At 32.0% G+C, this 16,601-nt stretch overlaps 1 protein-coding gene across 1 annotated transcript; it reads left to right on the forward strand.

The window, feature by feature from the left end:
* Positions 1–11,254: 11,254 nt before the first annotated feature.
* On the forward strand, positions 11,255–16,332 carry Cpr11A (Cuticular protein 11A). The gene is made up of 5 exons (XM_073974369.1): positions 11,255–11,327; positions 15,294–15,508; positions 15,578–15,757; positions 15,831–16,001; positions 16,058–16,332. The coding sequence occupies exons 1-5, from the start codon at positions 11,316–11,318 to the stop codon at positions 16,104–16,106; spliced, it is 627 nt and encodes a 208-aa protein (XP_073830470.1). The 5' UTR covers positions 11,255–11,315; the 3' UTR covers positions 16,107–16,332.
* The last annotated feature ends 269 nt before the right edge of the window (positions 16,333–16,601 follow it).

The raw sequence follows: 16,601 nt of genomic DNA on the forward strand, positions 1-16,601 counted from the left end.
AACTGTGTGGAAAATGAGTTACCAGATTTGAAATGCAATTCAAATAGTACACGTTAAAACACTGTGAAATGGACCAATCTTTGTTTTAATTACATATTTATGTATTGTCATCCAACTCTGAAAAGTGTTCAAAGTTTTAGTCCGACTGGTCAACTGCAACTGTGTTAAAAATGAGTTACCAGATTCGAACTAAACGACCAAAGCAAGTTAAATAAACCACTTTAAAAACACTTGAAATCGGGTGGTGCCGTAATATGGGGGCTACACCAACACCTGGACCTATGTCCATAATTGTTAATGGGCACGTTTCTGTACCATTGGAAACCCTAGTTGTCATAAAACAGCCAATACGGGCTTAAAATGACGAAAAAATACCTTAAATCGAGTGGTACCGCTGGATGGGAGCTACAGGAAAAAATGGACCCATATTGGTTTTGGTTTCATATTCATGTATTGTCATCCAAATCTGAAAAGCTTGCAAAGTTTTAGTTCGCTTGGTCAATTACATCTGTGTTGAAAATGAGTTACCAGATTTGAAAAGCAAATTAGATAAAAAATTGTAAAACAGTGTAAAAATGGACCAATATTGGTTTTGATTTCACATTCATGTATTGTCATCCATATCTGAAAAGTGTGCAAAGTTTTAGTTCGCTGGTCAGTTACACCTGTGTTGAAAATGAATTTCTAGATTTGAAAAGCATGTAAAATTGAACACTGTACAACACTGTAAAAATGGACCAATATTGGTTTTGATTTTATATTCATGTATTGTCATCCAAATCTGAAAAGTTTGCAAAGTTTTAGTCCGATTGGTCAACTGAAACTGTGTGAAAAATGAGTTACCAGATTTGAAAAGCAAAATACCAGAAATCGGGTGGTACCGTTATATGGGGGCTATAGGGCAAAATGGACCCATATTGATTTTGGTTTCATATTCACGTATTGTCATCTAAATCTGAAAAGTGTGCAAAGTTTTATTTCGATTGGTCAACTGCAACCGCGTTAAAAATCAGTTACCAGAGCTGAAAAGGGGGTTAAGATAGACACCGTAAAAACACTGTAAAAATGGACCAATATTGGTTTTGATTTCATATTCATGTATTGTCATCCAAATCTGAAATGTGTGCAAATTTTAAGTTCGATTGGTCAACTGCAACTGTGTGAAAAATTAGTTACCAGATTTGAAAAGCAAATTAGGTAAAACACTGTAAAACAGTGTAAAAATGGACCAATATTGGTTTTGATTTCATATTTGTGTATTGTCATCCAAATCTGAAAAGTGCGCAAAGTTTTACTAAGATTGGTCTACTGCAACCGTGTTAAAAATGAGTTACCAGATTTGAACTAAACACACACCAAGGCAAGTTAAATAAAACACTGTAATAAAAACAAAAATATCAGCCTACAAAATCAGGCCAATGCCTAAATACGTCCGTATTCCCAAAGCGTTTGTGGTAGAACACATGTATTCTTATGAATACTATCGAAATATGTCGAGTTTTTAAAATTTTACCACTTTTACACATTTTGCGTTCCCGTGCACAAAATTTATATGAAAATCGTTTACGACTTTTACAACTTTTACGACTTTTACCACTTTATAAAGTACGGGGACAGGCCATATGTGATAGATTATTGTGAATTGAAAATGGCCAATGGATGAACAAAAGGAAGGAGCTGAAAGAAAGTGCTGGGGCCTAATTATGAAATTCGATATCGAGTTGTTTCGAACCGAGTACTCAAAGTTGGTATTACAGTATCCGTTATCGAGTAAAATTGTCGAGTTATTGAACATAAATTTGCGAGCAGTTACATTACCTATCGTAAACAAACAAAATTAAAGATTTCTTGTTGTCTTTTAATTTGGAATATGAAAATAGTTGTTTGTTGTCGGTTTACATAAAAAAAATAATATTTGTAAATAAATGTTAGAATTTTTTACACAAAGAGAAATTGGGAACAGTACTTTGCTGTCATTTTGAGAAATATTATTAAAATAGGAATTAAAATAAATACATATATATGTATGCATTCATAACTTAAATTATTGTTTGTCTTGTCTTTAAAAAATAAGTTGAAAAAAGTAAACATTTCTGCAAACAAAAAATGATTTAATATTAACTACGTTTATTTTAAAGGAGTACAACTTCTAATAGAATACATTTCAAACATGTCGTCTGCCGTTGCTTACCAAAGGTAAGACTCTGAGAGAGGCTAATGAAAACAGCCACCAAATTCTCTCTCATTTATTTTAAGAGAGCATTATTAAGGTAGATGTATTAGCAATCTGTTACAAAAATGTCGAAAAGATTTTGCAATTTTTCATTCATAATATTGTATTTTAGTTTATGCTTTAAAATAAATTTGTTGCCATCTACCTTCATAATGTTCCTTGAATGACACAAAGGTTTTCATGCCGGTTACTCTTGAAACAATCAATGATAGATTTCGATCGAGAACCATCATGCCGTTTTTTTTTTTGTCGACAACTTTTTTCACGGGCAAATGCTCGATCAAAATCGTTATTAACCCTGGGATTACACACTGCAGCACACGAAAAGATAATTGAGTTCATGTATTACTTGTAATACAAAACATATGTTCATATTATGAATGACATTATTCATTTTGTAAATTTTGTTTGATATTAGTTTTCAAATATTTCAATGTTTAATCTATTTCTGTCATCTTTCTATACCCTCATAATATGGAGGGTATAATTACATTTGTCGTTCTGTTTGCAACACATCGAAATATTCGTTAGAGACCTTATAAAGTACATACCATGGCACAATTACCCAGGTAGTGGCATCGTAAAATTTTGAATATGTTATGTCAAAACTTTCTTTATGTTGTTAGGGAAATTACAACAAAAAAAATGGGATTTGACTTTTCATATTCGATCAGCTGGTGTGATACCACTACCTGGTAGTTCTGCCATGGTACATACATATACATATATCGTCACCATAAATGACCGGAGACATATCTCCAAAAAAATCAAAAATTCGTTTTTTGATTGAATGTGATACATAAAAAAACTAAAATACATGCTCTTGCAAAATTGCAAGCTGCTACGTTACAAAATAACGATCCTATTCAAGAAATGGCATTGCGGAAAATGGGATAACATTGCAGATTTTGTTGCAGTGACGGAAACCAAAACCAAGCGTTTGTGCGGCTTTGGTTTCATTACTTACTCCCATTCGTATATAAAATTACTCGGCCTCACAAGATTGATATTCCATAAAACAGTTTTTCATTTTGGAACGTTTTTGCTTCTCCTGTAAAATTATGATTTTGTTAGTTACGTCTTTGTGCATTTATATTCTTGATCAGCATAAAATTCTAAGTCGAAATAGCCATGTCCGTACGTCTGCAATCAAGATACAACTCGCAATTTTTAAGGAAGAGTTTAAAAATTTGGTTAAGAAGTTCCTATTACTCCTAGTATTGAATATGAAATAGGTCTACGTGTTGATATAGCGTCCTTAGAACGGTACCTCCCGATTTTCGGTATTTTGAAGGTTGTGACCCCGAAATGGCTGAAATTTTGTATTTAGTCCTTCCATCCGAAATTTGTCATTATAGGTCCACGTCTTCATATAGCCCCCATAGAACAGTACATCCCTATTTTGGGTATTTTGAAGGATGTAGACTCAATATACCACTGAAATGGCTGAAATTTGGCATATAGTATTTGTTGGGAGTATATAACTTTCATCCTGAATTTTGTCGGCATATGTCCACGTCTTCATATAGTCTCCATAGAACGGTACCTTCCGATTTTCTTTTTTATGGTTGTGGCCTCAACATACCACCGTTATGGCTGAAACTTAGTATTTAGTCTTCGTTGGGTGTATAAAACTTTCCACTAGAAATTTGTCTGTATAGTTCTTTATACATAGCCCCAAAAACCGGCACTCCCGGATTTTCGATATTTTGAAAGTTTTAGCCATAATTACATAATAATATATAATTGTTCCACAAACATCCCAGGCGGGACAAGGGAGACTTCTCTCATATCAATGAGTGCGTCCCAATTCATATTAGCTCAATAATATGGGACCTACAGTTTATCGCCGAGTCTGAACGGTGTGCCCTAAGACACCATTTGTAGAGAAGTTTTACATGGCTGAAATACTCAAGAAATGTCGCCAACATTCCTGAGATAATTACTTAATAACAGGTAAAAAGCATTCCTTGCTAAAATTCAGATGGAATCTCTCCTCCAAGGAATTATACTTAACATAGGAATTATACCACCTTCCTACGAAGATAGACTGAGCATAATTAAATTACCTACACTAAAGAGTCGCCGTGTTATGCTGAATGTAACATTCCTTTTAAATATTCTACAAGGAAAAATAATTTCGGATTTTATCTTAAACAAAATCTTTATAAATGTCCCTTTCAGACCATCACGAAGCTACCAGCTATTGCAAATAAATTATTTTAGGTCAAACTATGCAAATAACGACCCGCTACGTCGAATTTTTGTTGATTTTAATAAATTGTACGATCTTTTCGATATTTCTGATAATCGCAATACAGTAAAAAGAAAAATTATATTACATTTAAATACCTAATGAAACATATATTTGTTGTAAATATTTAGTTGTAACTTAGTCTGTAAGGATTATATAATCTATAGACTTAATAAAAAAAAACAAAAAGAGCTTAATAGGTGCTAATTGTTCATATTTACTTCAATACAGTGGTGATGGATGGTATAAAAAGTCCGGCCCGACCAACTTAACTTTTATAATATTGAAACCGTCATAACTTTTACGAGCAGTAACCTATATTAGTATTTCGAATGGATTCAAGAATGATGTTTTTCTCTATTTATGCGATAAAATCTTTTATTGAGCTTCATTTTTTTTATTTTTTTATACCCTACACCACTATATGGGGAGGGTATTATAAGTTGGTTTTGCCAAAATGTTTGTAACGCATCGAAATAATGGTATTTATATATAACAAAATGAATGTCTCAACGAGCTGAGTCGATCTGGCTATATGTATCCGTCCGCCTGTCCGTCTGTCCATCTAAACCTTGTAATCAAATCATATTTGTCGGTAAGTGCTATTCTGTATACAAATTTGACCATTTTTGTTGGCAATTACCGAAAATCATCGGTCAGAAAAAAGCATTCCTTAAGTCTACCGATATAGAAGAATTTTTATATTTCAAACAAAAAAAAAATTCTACATGAAATTTGAAACATAATCACTTTATATCCAGTAGTAATTAAAATAATTTCATTAGAAATTTGAATCATTTTAACTTGGAATGCGTATTATTTCGTTTAAAGTGTGATTTTTTGTAATTTTTTCCCACAAATGACTAGAAACGTTTAAAAAAATATAATAATTTATGTTCTACATATTGGCTTTTCATTTTGAAATAACATGCATCTTCTTTACATTCCGTCATTCTACCGATATTGGTGGCTAAAATTCTTGTATCGATAACAGAATAGCACTTTCTTTATTTCAACCGAACATTTTCGTTAATTAACGATATCGGTTCGGTAGAAAAAAGTTACTGGTCGCAATTTACATCGGATCGTCGAAATTTTGGGGGTTGATGAGCGTTCTCATAGGGGAAGAAGCTTATTGATTTTGGTGATGGTTGGATCATATTCAGGGGTCGGAACGGGCAAAAAACTTACGTGGATACGAATACAAGGTTTTATTCTAATGCGAATATCTTCACTTCTATTAAGAGTATTCCAGAAGCAAAGTCTGATAATGAAAGTGGAAAACTTCACCTTTACAACGTTGGCGTTGGTGGATAAACAACGGAGATATCGCAATACTCGCTAATCGAACCAAAGTTTTCATTTTTAGGATTAGAATTGTTATGACGAATATCACAGCTTTGCTGGTGAGCTTCCAAAATAAAAGTAGAAAATCTCACATTTACAATTATGCAAAGTGGATTGGAGTACGGAGATATCGCAGAAGTCGGTAAAACATACTATTTTTCACATTTTTGTGCTGATGGGCGGTCCCATAGGGGAAGAAGCCTGTTGTATTTTATGATGGTCGGATTATATTTAGTGGTCGGAATGGGAAAAAACTTATGTGCGGAAAGTAGTGGGAGTATTCCAAAAGAAAAGCCTACCAATGTACGAAGTAATGATCGCCTTTACATTGATACAAAGTAGGTTGGCGTAGGTGGTCAAACAACGGAGATATCGCAATAGTCAGTATTACATCCCATTTTCCACTTTTATGAAGACATGTTGGGTTGGTGATGCACTATAGGTAATTTGCCCTGTTTTTGAGGCAAAAATAATAACGACGGAATTAAAGGACTTTTAAACTTTTTAAATTATTTAAGTGTAAAAGTGAGACAAAACAAAGATGTTTACAGATAAATTCGGACATAACGAACAACGGTTATAAGAAACTACGTATATAACGAACAAAGCTGTTCATTCCAATGCAATTTTCATTAGTTTTCTTATACACAACAAACTGTTGAAAACTATCACGGTAGTATGAAACAAAAGTTTTGACCCCGCGGGTAGATTCTCAAATTACAATTTTCGATATTTTTTAAATATACGTTAATTAAGACGAGTTTAGTACTCCTTTAAACCGTATCAGTGATTAATATGTCAAAGAGAGATGAACTAAAGGCAAGCACCGTTTATAGAAAACCACGGATAAAACGAACAATTTGTAGCTATTACTTATTTTACTTGCAATGAAATTGTAAACAATAATATTTTTATATTTGTTATTTATTTCCTCAAACCTAACTTCCACAATTTTAATAGTTTTTATTGAGAAGTAACCTAACAAAATCAGATAAATATTAAAAAACGGGGAAAATCGGGTTTTGAAATGCAGTAATACCAATGCAGAAGACTCTCAGTAATGTGTTATAGGTGGCAAAATCGCGGCCAAACACAGCCAATTTTAAGAAAAATAAAGTATTTATTTCCGACTTTTCGTGTTGTTTGGTCGCTACACAAAATGTTTAAGCTATATTATATATTATATAAATTGCAATGGCCAATCTATTCCATTTTACATATATTTATATTTGGTTTATTTTTCCACGGGTTTAAATACATTGAAATAGGCCTTATAATTATATTTTTTTTAGCTTTTCTTCGAAATTCTCACTTTGACTGCAATTTAAACCGCGATAGTGGCACTATTTTGAAAAATGTCATTCATATTAATACATTTTGGCATGTTCTTTTTTCAATGCCCACTAAAAAATTATTATTATTAAAAGTTGCAAAATCGACTTTTTGCAAATTACCTATAGTGTGATGGTCAGATAATATTCAGGGGCCGGAATGGGAAAAATAATGTCGAGAAAAATTCAACGTTTTGTTCTTATGCAAATATGTCCGTTTCAAAAACAGAGCCTGTCAATGGAAGAAGAAAAGTTCACGTTTACAAACGTGCAAAGTAGGTTGGCGAACCATTTTTTTACTTGAATTGTAATGACGAATATTCCAGGTTTGTTGGTTGCATTTCAACAAAAGTGACCTATAATAAAGACATTCTGAGCATTAATTTCAACCCAATTGCGTTACCAAAAGTTACTAGAGATATAATGTGTGTTCCCGTAATTTTTTAATGCTAAAAGTAGTAAAAGAGCGAACTGTGAAAAACATACAAATTTATTCAAACACATACAAATTTATTCAAAATGAACGTGAACGAAAAAATGAAAAAAAAACGTCAAAAAAACTGAAACAAATGTCAAAGTCAGCCTACCAGAAGGCGGCAATCATGTAACTATTTTTTACACGTTTTTAAAGAGAGAGTCATTCATTGTTTAAAGAGAAGTAGTGAACATTTTATTACTTGTTGGTGTACCGGAACGCTTTGTGGTAAAAAATGTGTAAAATTGGTAAACATTTTAAAAACTTTTTAGTTCTGGAACAACTATAGATGAAGACGTTCCAATTTGTGGAATTCCGTTGGACATATTCTAAGAGGAGAACCTGAAAGTAGCCGGTCTGAGCTTTACTAGGCGTTTACACCAGACAATTTTAATCAGACAATAGCACCGTGGTGCAATGGTTAGCACGTCCGCCTTGCACTCAGAAGGTCTGCGGTTCGGACCAAGCAACACCAAAATTTTTCAACGGTGGCAATATTCCCCCTCAGTAATGCTGGTGACATTTCTTGAGTATTTAAGCCATGAAAAAGTGGTGTCGTAAGACACGCCGTTCGGACTCGGCAATAAAAAGTAGGTCCCATATCATTGAGCCAATATGAATCGGCGTGCACTCATTGATATGAGAGAAGTCTCCCTTGTCCCATCTGGGATGTTTGTGGAACAATTATAATAGCAAAGATATAAACCTTTTTCACTAACACATTAAACGTTTTTAAACTTGCACTTAATACAGGTGTTTTGGTATTTACGTCATTTATTTGACAGATATTGTATGGAATTGACAACTTAAATGATGCATGTTTTATAAAACATGTTAAATGCAAAATGCTTTTAATACATTTGGCAAATGTCTAGGGACTGTCTTTAAATGTTCATTGACAGTAAACATGGACATTTAAGAACAAAAGAATACAAAACCATATCAAGTATTAAAAAAGGCGACAGAATTAATTAAACACTAAATGAAACAAAATTATTAAAATTAATATTTTCATTCATGATATCAAAAATAAGGAAATGTCTATAAATTATTGGAATTTAAAAAACTAATATTTTTTCACATTTGATTCAATATTTTAGAAAACATGAATGACAACTCGTTAGATTTTCAATTTGAATGTTTCCATATCATTCCACTAAATGCATAATTTCTCGCAAAAAGTAGAGTTCTTGCAAATAGGTTCGAGGTCGCAGGAAATTCATTGAAAAAGGAGAAGTTGTTTCTATCTTTTGTTTTTGAAATCAAAAAACACATGTTTATTAGGGCTTCATTTTTTTCAAACTTATCAAAATACCACACCATATTAACAAATGTTGTACCGCCTCCATAAGAGGTGTTTTAGTGTGAGGCATGTCGTTCGGATTTGGAGGACGTTACATGTCATTGATATGAAGATGGGAAACAGTTCTTGTTCTGATAAATATATTTTTTCTTCAAAAAATTTATCCGTAATATACATCGAACATGGAAATAAATATGTATATAAAATGTCGTATGGAGGTCATGGAGGTCAGTGGTCAAATATAAAGCATATAGCAAAAGTTTTCGAGCTATCCCAATATTAAATTTTTTGACTTTTATAGTAATTTCATTTTTATCTAAAATTTTTAAAGACAAGACTTTGTTCATTACATGGCCCATAATATAATTGCATTGTATTTGATGAAGTCGAAGAAAAACATTAAAGGTGAAACAACTCGACTTGCTTTTAGCCACAGTTTTCGGGGGATTTTCATCTATAAAGTAGCACAGAATGTGTCGATGTTATTGACCCCTTTTTCGAGTTTTCTATGTACATTTATGAAAAAAACCTTGACTTCGACAGTGCTATAATTGTTTTGGTTCAGTCAGTCTTAATTCATCTGGTATAAAAACCCAGGGCGGCTGATAACTTTAGTATCTCTCTAAAATAGATGTTTTCCCGTGAAAAACTTGTGCACAAGGGTAGAGGTGTAGGGTATCACATAGTCGGCCCCGTCCCGACTATAGCCTTTGCTCACTTGTTTGTTGTAGGACTTATGAATAGTGTAAATCAGGCATTACGTTTAGATTTACTAAATACACTCTAATTCAAATGTTAATTCCATTGCGTCTTAAATCCAATGGCTGCTATTTGACGTATACGTTATGGAATTGACATTTGACTGGCGCCTATTATAGTGATAATAGCCCTATCAATAAAGAGTCTACGAACTAAGAGATGTTGCATGGATTCCTGCCTACAACCATAGTTTTGTCACTCACATAAAATTTGAAAAAAAAAAAACATTTCCCTTCCAAAAAACTGTAAAGTAATAACATGTTCCACGAGCGTTTCAATTACGTTGTTCGCTGTCGAAATACGTACATGAATTAACCCGTTCCCACGACCTGGGTAATCGTGCCATAGATGTACATATGTTTTATATTTAATTACACACTTTTCATTCATATTTTCCATTAGTTCTGAAAATTTTACTTTTTTCGATATATTTTTATGTATTTCTATTTTCAAAATTAAGGAGAGAGAGACATGTCAATACAATATTTGTGTATACAGATTTTCATTGATTTGTTTCCATTTTGTTTCGATTTTTTACGCGATTTTGAACTAATGGGCAAGAAGTGTGAGTGGAATTAGAATAGTATTTCTATCTAACCTTCTTCCACCTGCACCTATATAAAACTTTTAGTTCATTACTTTTCATTCATCATTTTCTTTTTTTTTAATTTTTGTGTTTTCAATAAATTTTGAAGTTAGACATGTCATAAATTTAGTTGATGTAAAAGATCTATAGTTTTGTTCCAGAACCTAGAAGTTTGTATCATTTTTTCCATTTTTGCCGTAATCCAAAAACTAGAAACTTTATACACGACTAATTTGGGCTATTAAAAAGTAGCAACATGATTGCTGCCTTCTCACTGCCTAGTTCGTTGATTGAGGCATTTCTGGCAGATTTTTTTACGTTTCTGCCATAGTTCCCGTACTTTTTGAACAAATTTATATCAGAAAGATTTTTTGCCATTCCGCTATTTTGCTAGGGAAAACAATGAGCAAAATAGCCTATTCAGAATAATATCAGATATAAGTATGTAGTTGTAATCAGTATTTGACAGGTCCACCAAAAAAGTACTTTGAATACAAAACCGATGTTAGTTTAAGTAGTGCAGAAGGTCGTGCTTTGAAAATCTACAATGGCTTCAGCTTCTAGTACGCACGGTCTTTAATAGACATCCAGATAAGTAAGCATTTCAAATATGTCATTATTACATGAAGAACTGGTTAAATACTAGATCAACCTAATTACCAGATCAACCTCGCACGGTATTAGAATATTGTTTAAATGTTGCCTTTGTGTTGTCTGTAATAATACAGTTAAAAGCAGTTTTTGGTCTATGATTTTGTCTTTGTGAGAGAAGAGATTATGTTCGGAGCACACAATCAAAATTAGCCGAAGCTCTAATGATTAAAATTGCTCATAACGATAAATGATGATAATGTATTTTCTCATGATTTCGAAAAAAATCTTGTTTCGATATGATTTTGGCATTGGAAACATTTCGTATGCAAATGACAATATATAAGGAAACGAGAAGCGGCTTTGTTCGTATTTGCGACTAAGAATTCGAACGATTAATACGTGTCATCTAAATAAGTCGGAACGAAACCTAAAAATGACACGATTAGTAAGTTTTTTTTGATTTTGTAAATTAAATTGAAAATGTAGCCGATTACATCAAGCGTCTGTGTATTCAACAATATATTTGTTTCTGAAAAAAGAAAATAGAATAATGATTAAAAATTTAAATTGAAATTTAGTGAACTATTAAAAAACATAAACATTATATATGAAAAATGTGGATTTATTGTTTTCAAAATAATTTACCAGATAATAATGAAAAAATGATTGTGAACAAAAACGAAATATGCCTATCACGCAGAAAACAGCATTGAATATTATTCAGAGAAACAATGATAATATCAAAGTGAAAGTGAAAAATCATTTGCTTTAATTTTACCTACATGTGTTGATATAGATATTCAACGAAATATGGATAAAACATTTCATGATGTACACATCGAGAAGCTATTAAAAGTGCAAAAATTGAGAATTTATTTAATCATACTTCAAAATGGATTTTAGAAATTGTGAACGATTTCAAAATCGAATAAAAACAATTCCTAAATATGTGAACTCTTGAAATTTGAAAGTACAATTTTAATCCGAAAATGGCACAAATCAATAATTACAGTGCAAAGAAGGAAGCAATAAAATAATACATATGTTCGTCCTGAAACAAATTTCAGACTTAAACATGTTCATATATGTTAAAATAGATTGTATTTTTCAAATAAAGATTATGTGTTTTTTAATATTACAGATTCAATATTGAAATATAGCTTTCTCAACCGTAAATTCTGGTGTGCTCAAAAATTCTAAACTGGAAACTTTCCAATCAAATGTTAACTTTAAGATTCAGATTCAACATAGATCAATTTCAATTGAAATTAATGGAATCGTTCAAATTTACTAAATCACTGTCCAATATTATGTAGATTTATGCAAAAAGTTTCCAGGAACATTTATTTGTCATCTTTCTTAAATCAACCCTACGCAAAATGTCAATCTGAATTTATCGTATTGATGTTTATATGGCTGAAATTTAAATTATACATATGTAAATGTTACTATTCAAACGATTTCACCGTTTTTTAATCTTTTGTAGTTTTGTACAAAATGATCGAAGTTTTGCATAACTTAACTATTTAAATAAATTCGGATATTTACGACTTGGGCAGAATGTGTGATATCTTCATACAGAAGAAGTCATTGGCCCTTTACAAATTCATACAAACTTTCAAAAATAACGTTTATTAATTGTGAATTCAAATATATAACATTTTCATTAAACATTTATTTTATTTTTACTACGATCGATAAGTTGTAATAATAAAATGTCATTCATTGGGGGTGCATGAGTAGAGAAACAATAAAAATATTCTTGCACTACTAAGTATTTTTCCATTCACATATGAAGTGAAGTTGAGCCCCAGAATAAAATTAGAACATTTGTATAATTAACGAAATTTATATACCGCATTCAAAACTCGTATTTGTACAATCGCTACTAATCAATAAAGTGTTTCTGTATTATTATTATCTTGAAGATGACTTAAGAAGAAACAAAACTGATTTAATTAAGACTAATTTACTGGTATTAATATAGATTTTTATTAGTGTGCTAGTGTGAGCTTTTCATAATGTATGTATGTATGCATGAATACCGCGTGTTTTAAGCCCTGTTCTTTTGCTATTTTAACAAAAGTGTCTTTCTGTATATATAAAAGCATCACAACTTTGCTAGTTGTCAAATTTATGATGCACTCCTTAGGTCACATTAGTTCAATGGTGGGCAAATTGCGAGAGACTCATGTATTTTTTACACTTTTGTGTATGAGGCCGAGCATTTCTGCCCAACGGTGCATTAGTTCAACTCGAAAGAGAAACAGTTATAAAGTGCCTGTTTTTTGTTATCTCCTTTGAAGCCAGAAAGCACAGTTCCTGCACCAAAATAACATTGGGCCCAAACCGGATTTTAGAATTCAACACAATAGGTCTGTTCGATAACTTCGAAAGTAAAAAATATTTGCAAGTACATACTTGCAATACCTCTCAGTTCTCTTTTATTGAACAAGTTTGTTATCGTTTGTGAAAGTTTATTAAACAGACCTAATATCATCCTAAACAACAAACTCCAAATAGTAAATGTACATTTAATATGGAGGTAATTCTGAATGTAAGTTCCCCGTGAGTTTTGTCTCTCGCCGGTTCAACTTAATGAGAGAGTAAGTAAACACACGGGGAATTTACATTCAGAATAACCTCTATATTAAAGGTACAATTACCAACATATACATGGGTAAAGGGAAGTATACACTATTTAGAATGACTGTCAACGAACTTTTAGGAACTCTAGATTTATAGCTTGAAATACAATATGCTAAGTACCATTTGATGATGAGAAACCTAATTATTCATTTAAGCTTTGAAATTAACGAAATACACCTCGATGACCGTAATTATTGTTGGTCAATGTCATGGCACAATAATACAGGTACCACACCAAAAACAGCTGATTATCGTTCTAGTTGTCAAAATGCATTATTCTGGATAAACGCAAATACAAAACGTAAACGAGCAATGCTTTATTATGAACGAATTTTGACGTTTAGACTGATTTCGAGCAACTGATGTAATAGTAAGTTTACATTTACGAAATCCTCTCGATTTCAATTGTCAATTCCATTGCTTAAACGTCAAATCTAATCCAATAAATTTCTGATGAGTTTTCATTTGACGTATACGCAAAGGAATTGACAGTTGAAATCAAGTGGATTTCGTAAATGTAAACCCAGCAAAATTTAGCAAGTTCGTTCAGTTGTTTTTCAATAATTTACTAATTACTATTAATTAATTATCTATTAATTACTGTTAATTAATTTCACTTAAAATTGATAAACTTTTTCACTGTTTTGGATTTAGCATTTCTTTCATATATTGGCGCCAACGTTTTGTTTCTTGCTAAAGTTTACTAAATTCTGTATTTTCCGTGAAAAATTGTAAAATCTTTTTTACTCACGGAAAAGAATTTACTGAGTAAATCTTAAAATCGGAAATATCGATTACTGTCAAACTATTCAACAACCACAAAACAGTTTGTGGAGTGACAAAAATGAACGCCCACGTAGTAGATCTGGCAAACTGTCTATATTCCCAACATTATATATTTTCGATATTTCATTTTAAAAACTCGATTGCTATCGATATTATCGTTAATTTGTCATCACTATTAATTTGGAAATAAAAATGGCGGAAATGTCCATATAAAGAAGAAAAAATCCGATAATATCGATATACAAAACTATCTGTCGATATGGAATTTTAAAAAAATCGATATTATCGCGTTACTGAAAAAGTAAAAAGACACAGACCTGAGGCCTAATTATGACATTCGATCGAGTATTTGCTCGTGAATGAAAAAATCGCACTTTGAAAACCTATTCGCGCCACCAACCGTACATTTACTACATTTACTAAGGTAGATGCATTTGCAATTTGTTACAACAATGTCAGATTTTACAAAAACAAATCATTTCGTACATTCTTCTAGCACCACTTCACTAGGTGTTTACGCTCAGACAGCATTGGCAAGACAATAGCAATGTTACAAACCATTTTCACCAATACATTCATACTTTTCTCTATACATATTTAAAAAATTATAAATGTATATGTGAAAAAGGTTTGTATTTTTGCTATGGTCTTGCCAATACTGGCATTTGTAAACGCCGGGTCATTCCGAAATTATTACCCAACGATTTCATTCGATATTCAACGATTTCAACAAATATTTACATTTTTTCATTAATAATTTTGTTTCTGTTTAAAAATAAACACATTTTTTACTTTCTTAATGTAGTTTGAAGATCGCATAGGTTTTCATAGTTGGATTTTTTCAAATTTTTCGATAGTAGATAATAATATATAATATAATTTCCATTAGTTAGAAACGATCTTGTTTACGACAATTTCGCTATTATTGTATTGGATTGTCATTGATACATTTCCTTTCATTTGTTATAATTTACAGATTATCCTATTGTCCGCTGTATTGTATGTAGCTGCCGATGTCAAGCATCTGACTGGCAATAATGTCGATCTGTTCAAATATGATCCCAGCGATGTTTATACCCTACCCGAAGATATTGACGACGATAAACCAGCTGTAATATACAGTGGCGATGTTATGAAAGCTAAAGTAGACAAGTTGCAAAATATCAGCGGAAACAAAAAATTCAAACTGGAGTAGGAAAACAAAAATTTTGAATTCAAGATATATGTACATATTAATTTTAAAATCGTGATTTCTTCTAGATTGAAAACTCAAAACGGCATCGAAGTAGCCAGTGTAGGAAAATTGAGAGATGACAAAACATTCGTGGTCAGTGGTTCATACTCATTCACTGGTGCTGATGGAAAACGTTACAAAACTAGATATACAGCCGATGAATTCGGTTATCACCCAATAACCGAACTTGATTTGGATATTCCAGAGTAAGTTTCAACACCTATGTACATATATGCACTTATGAAAGAGGTGTTTTACAAAATTCTTGTCGATTTACAGACCACAGCCCCTTGATAAGAACGTGGGAGGCCTTAATAACAAATTTGGTTTGGATAGCAAGAGAAACCGATTCCAATTTTTGAATAATGAATTAAATGGCGAGCCTTTCAGAGGCAGTGGCCAAAGTGGAGATGACTACAGCTATGGAGGTTATGATTACACACGCCCATTGTAAGATATTCTCTATACAATTATGACCTTAACTAATGTAACTTTTGTTATTGCAGAGAAACACTAGAATCGGACCCATCCCGGCTATACCTGCCAGTTCAATAAAAATCTCTTAATTTAGTCCCTAAGTCATCCCTCCATACTAACTTTAGCGAATTTTTGCTATTTAATCATAAACCATTCAAGGTTTTTTACCAATAAAATTTTACAAAACATATATGCTACATATAACAAAACGTAATTTAAGAGTATAAAATCAACAACTACATTATTAATTTAAAGTGATATTAGAAATAAAATCAAGAGGTTTTAAAATATAACACACACAAAATGATCTGAACGTATCAAAACGAAATAGGAAGAGGATTCATCCCATCTGTCTATAAAACGTTCTGTAAAGCAATAGTTTGTCAAAGCCAATGCTGCGGAGTCGAGTCATTTTTATCAGATTTTGGAGTCGACCGCACAAATTGAGTAGAAAATGTGAAAACATTTTAAAATGTTTTCTATTGGTCTGTTCCTTTACTTTTAAAAATCGTAAAAGTGGCAAAAAATGGTAACAGTGGTGAACTGCTCTCATATAAATTTTATGCTTTTTGA

Source organism: Musca autumnalis, unplaced genomic scaffold, assembly GCF_047663935.1.
Source record: "Musca autumnalis isolate F117 unplaced genomic scaffold, ASM4766393v1 scaffold_3, whole genome shotgun sequence".
NCBI classification, from domain to species: Eukaryota; Metazoa; Arthropoda; class Insecta; order Diptera; family Muscidae; genus Musca; species Musca autumnalis.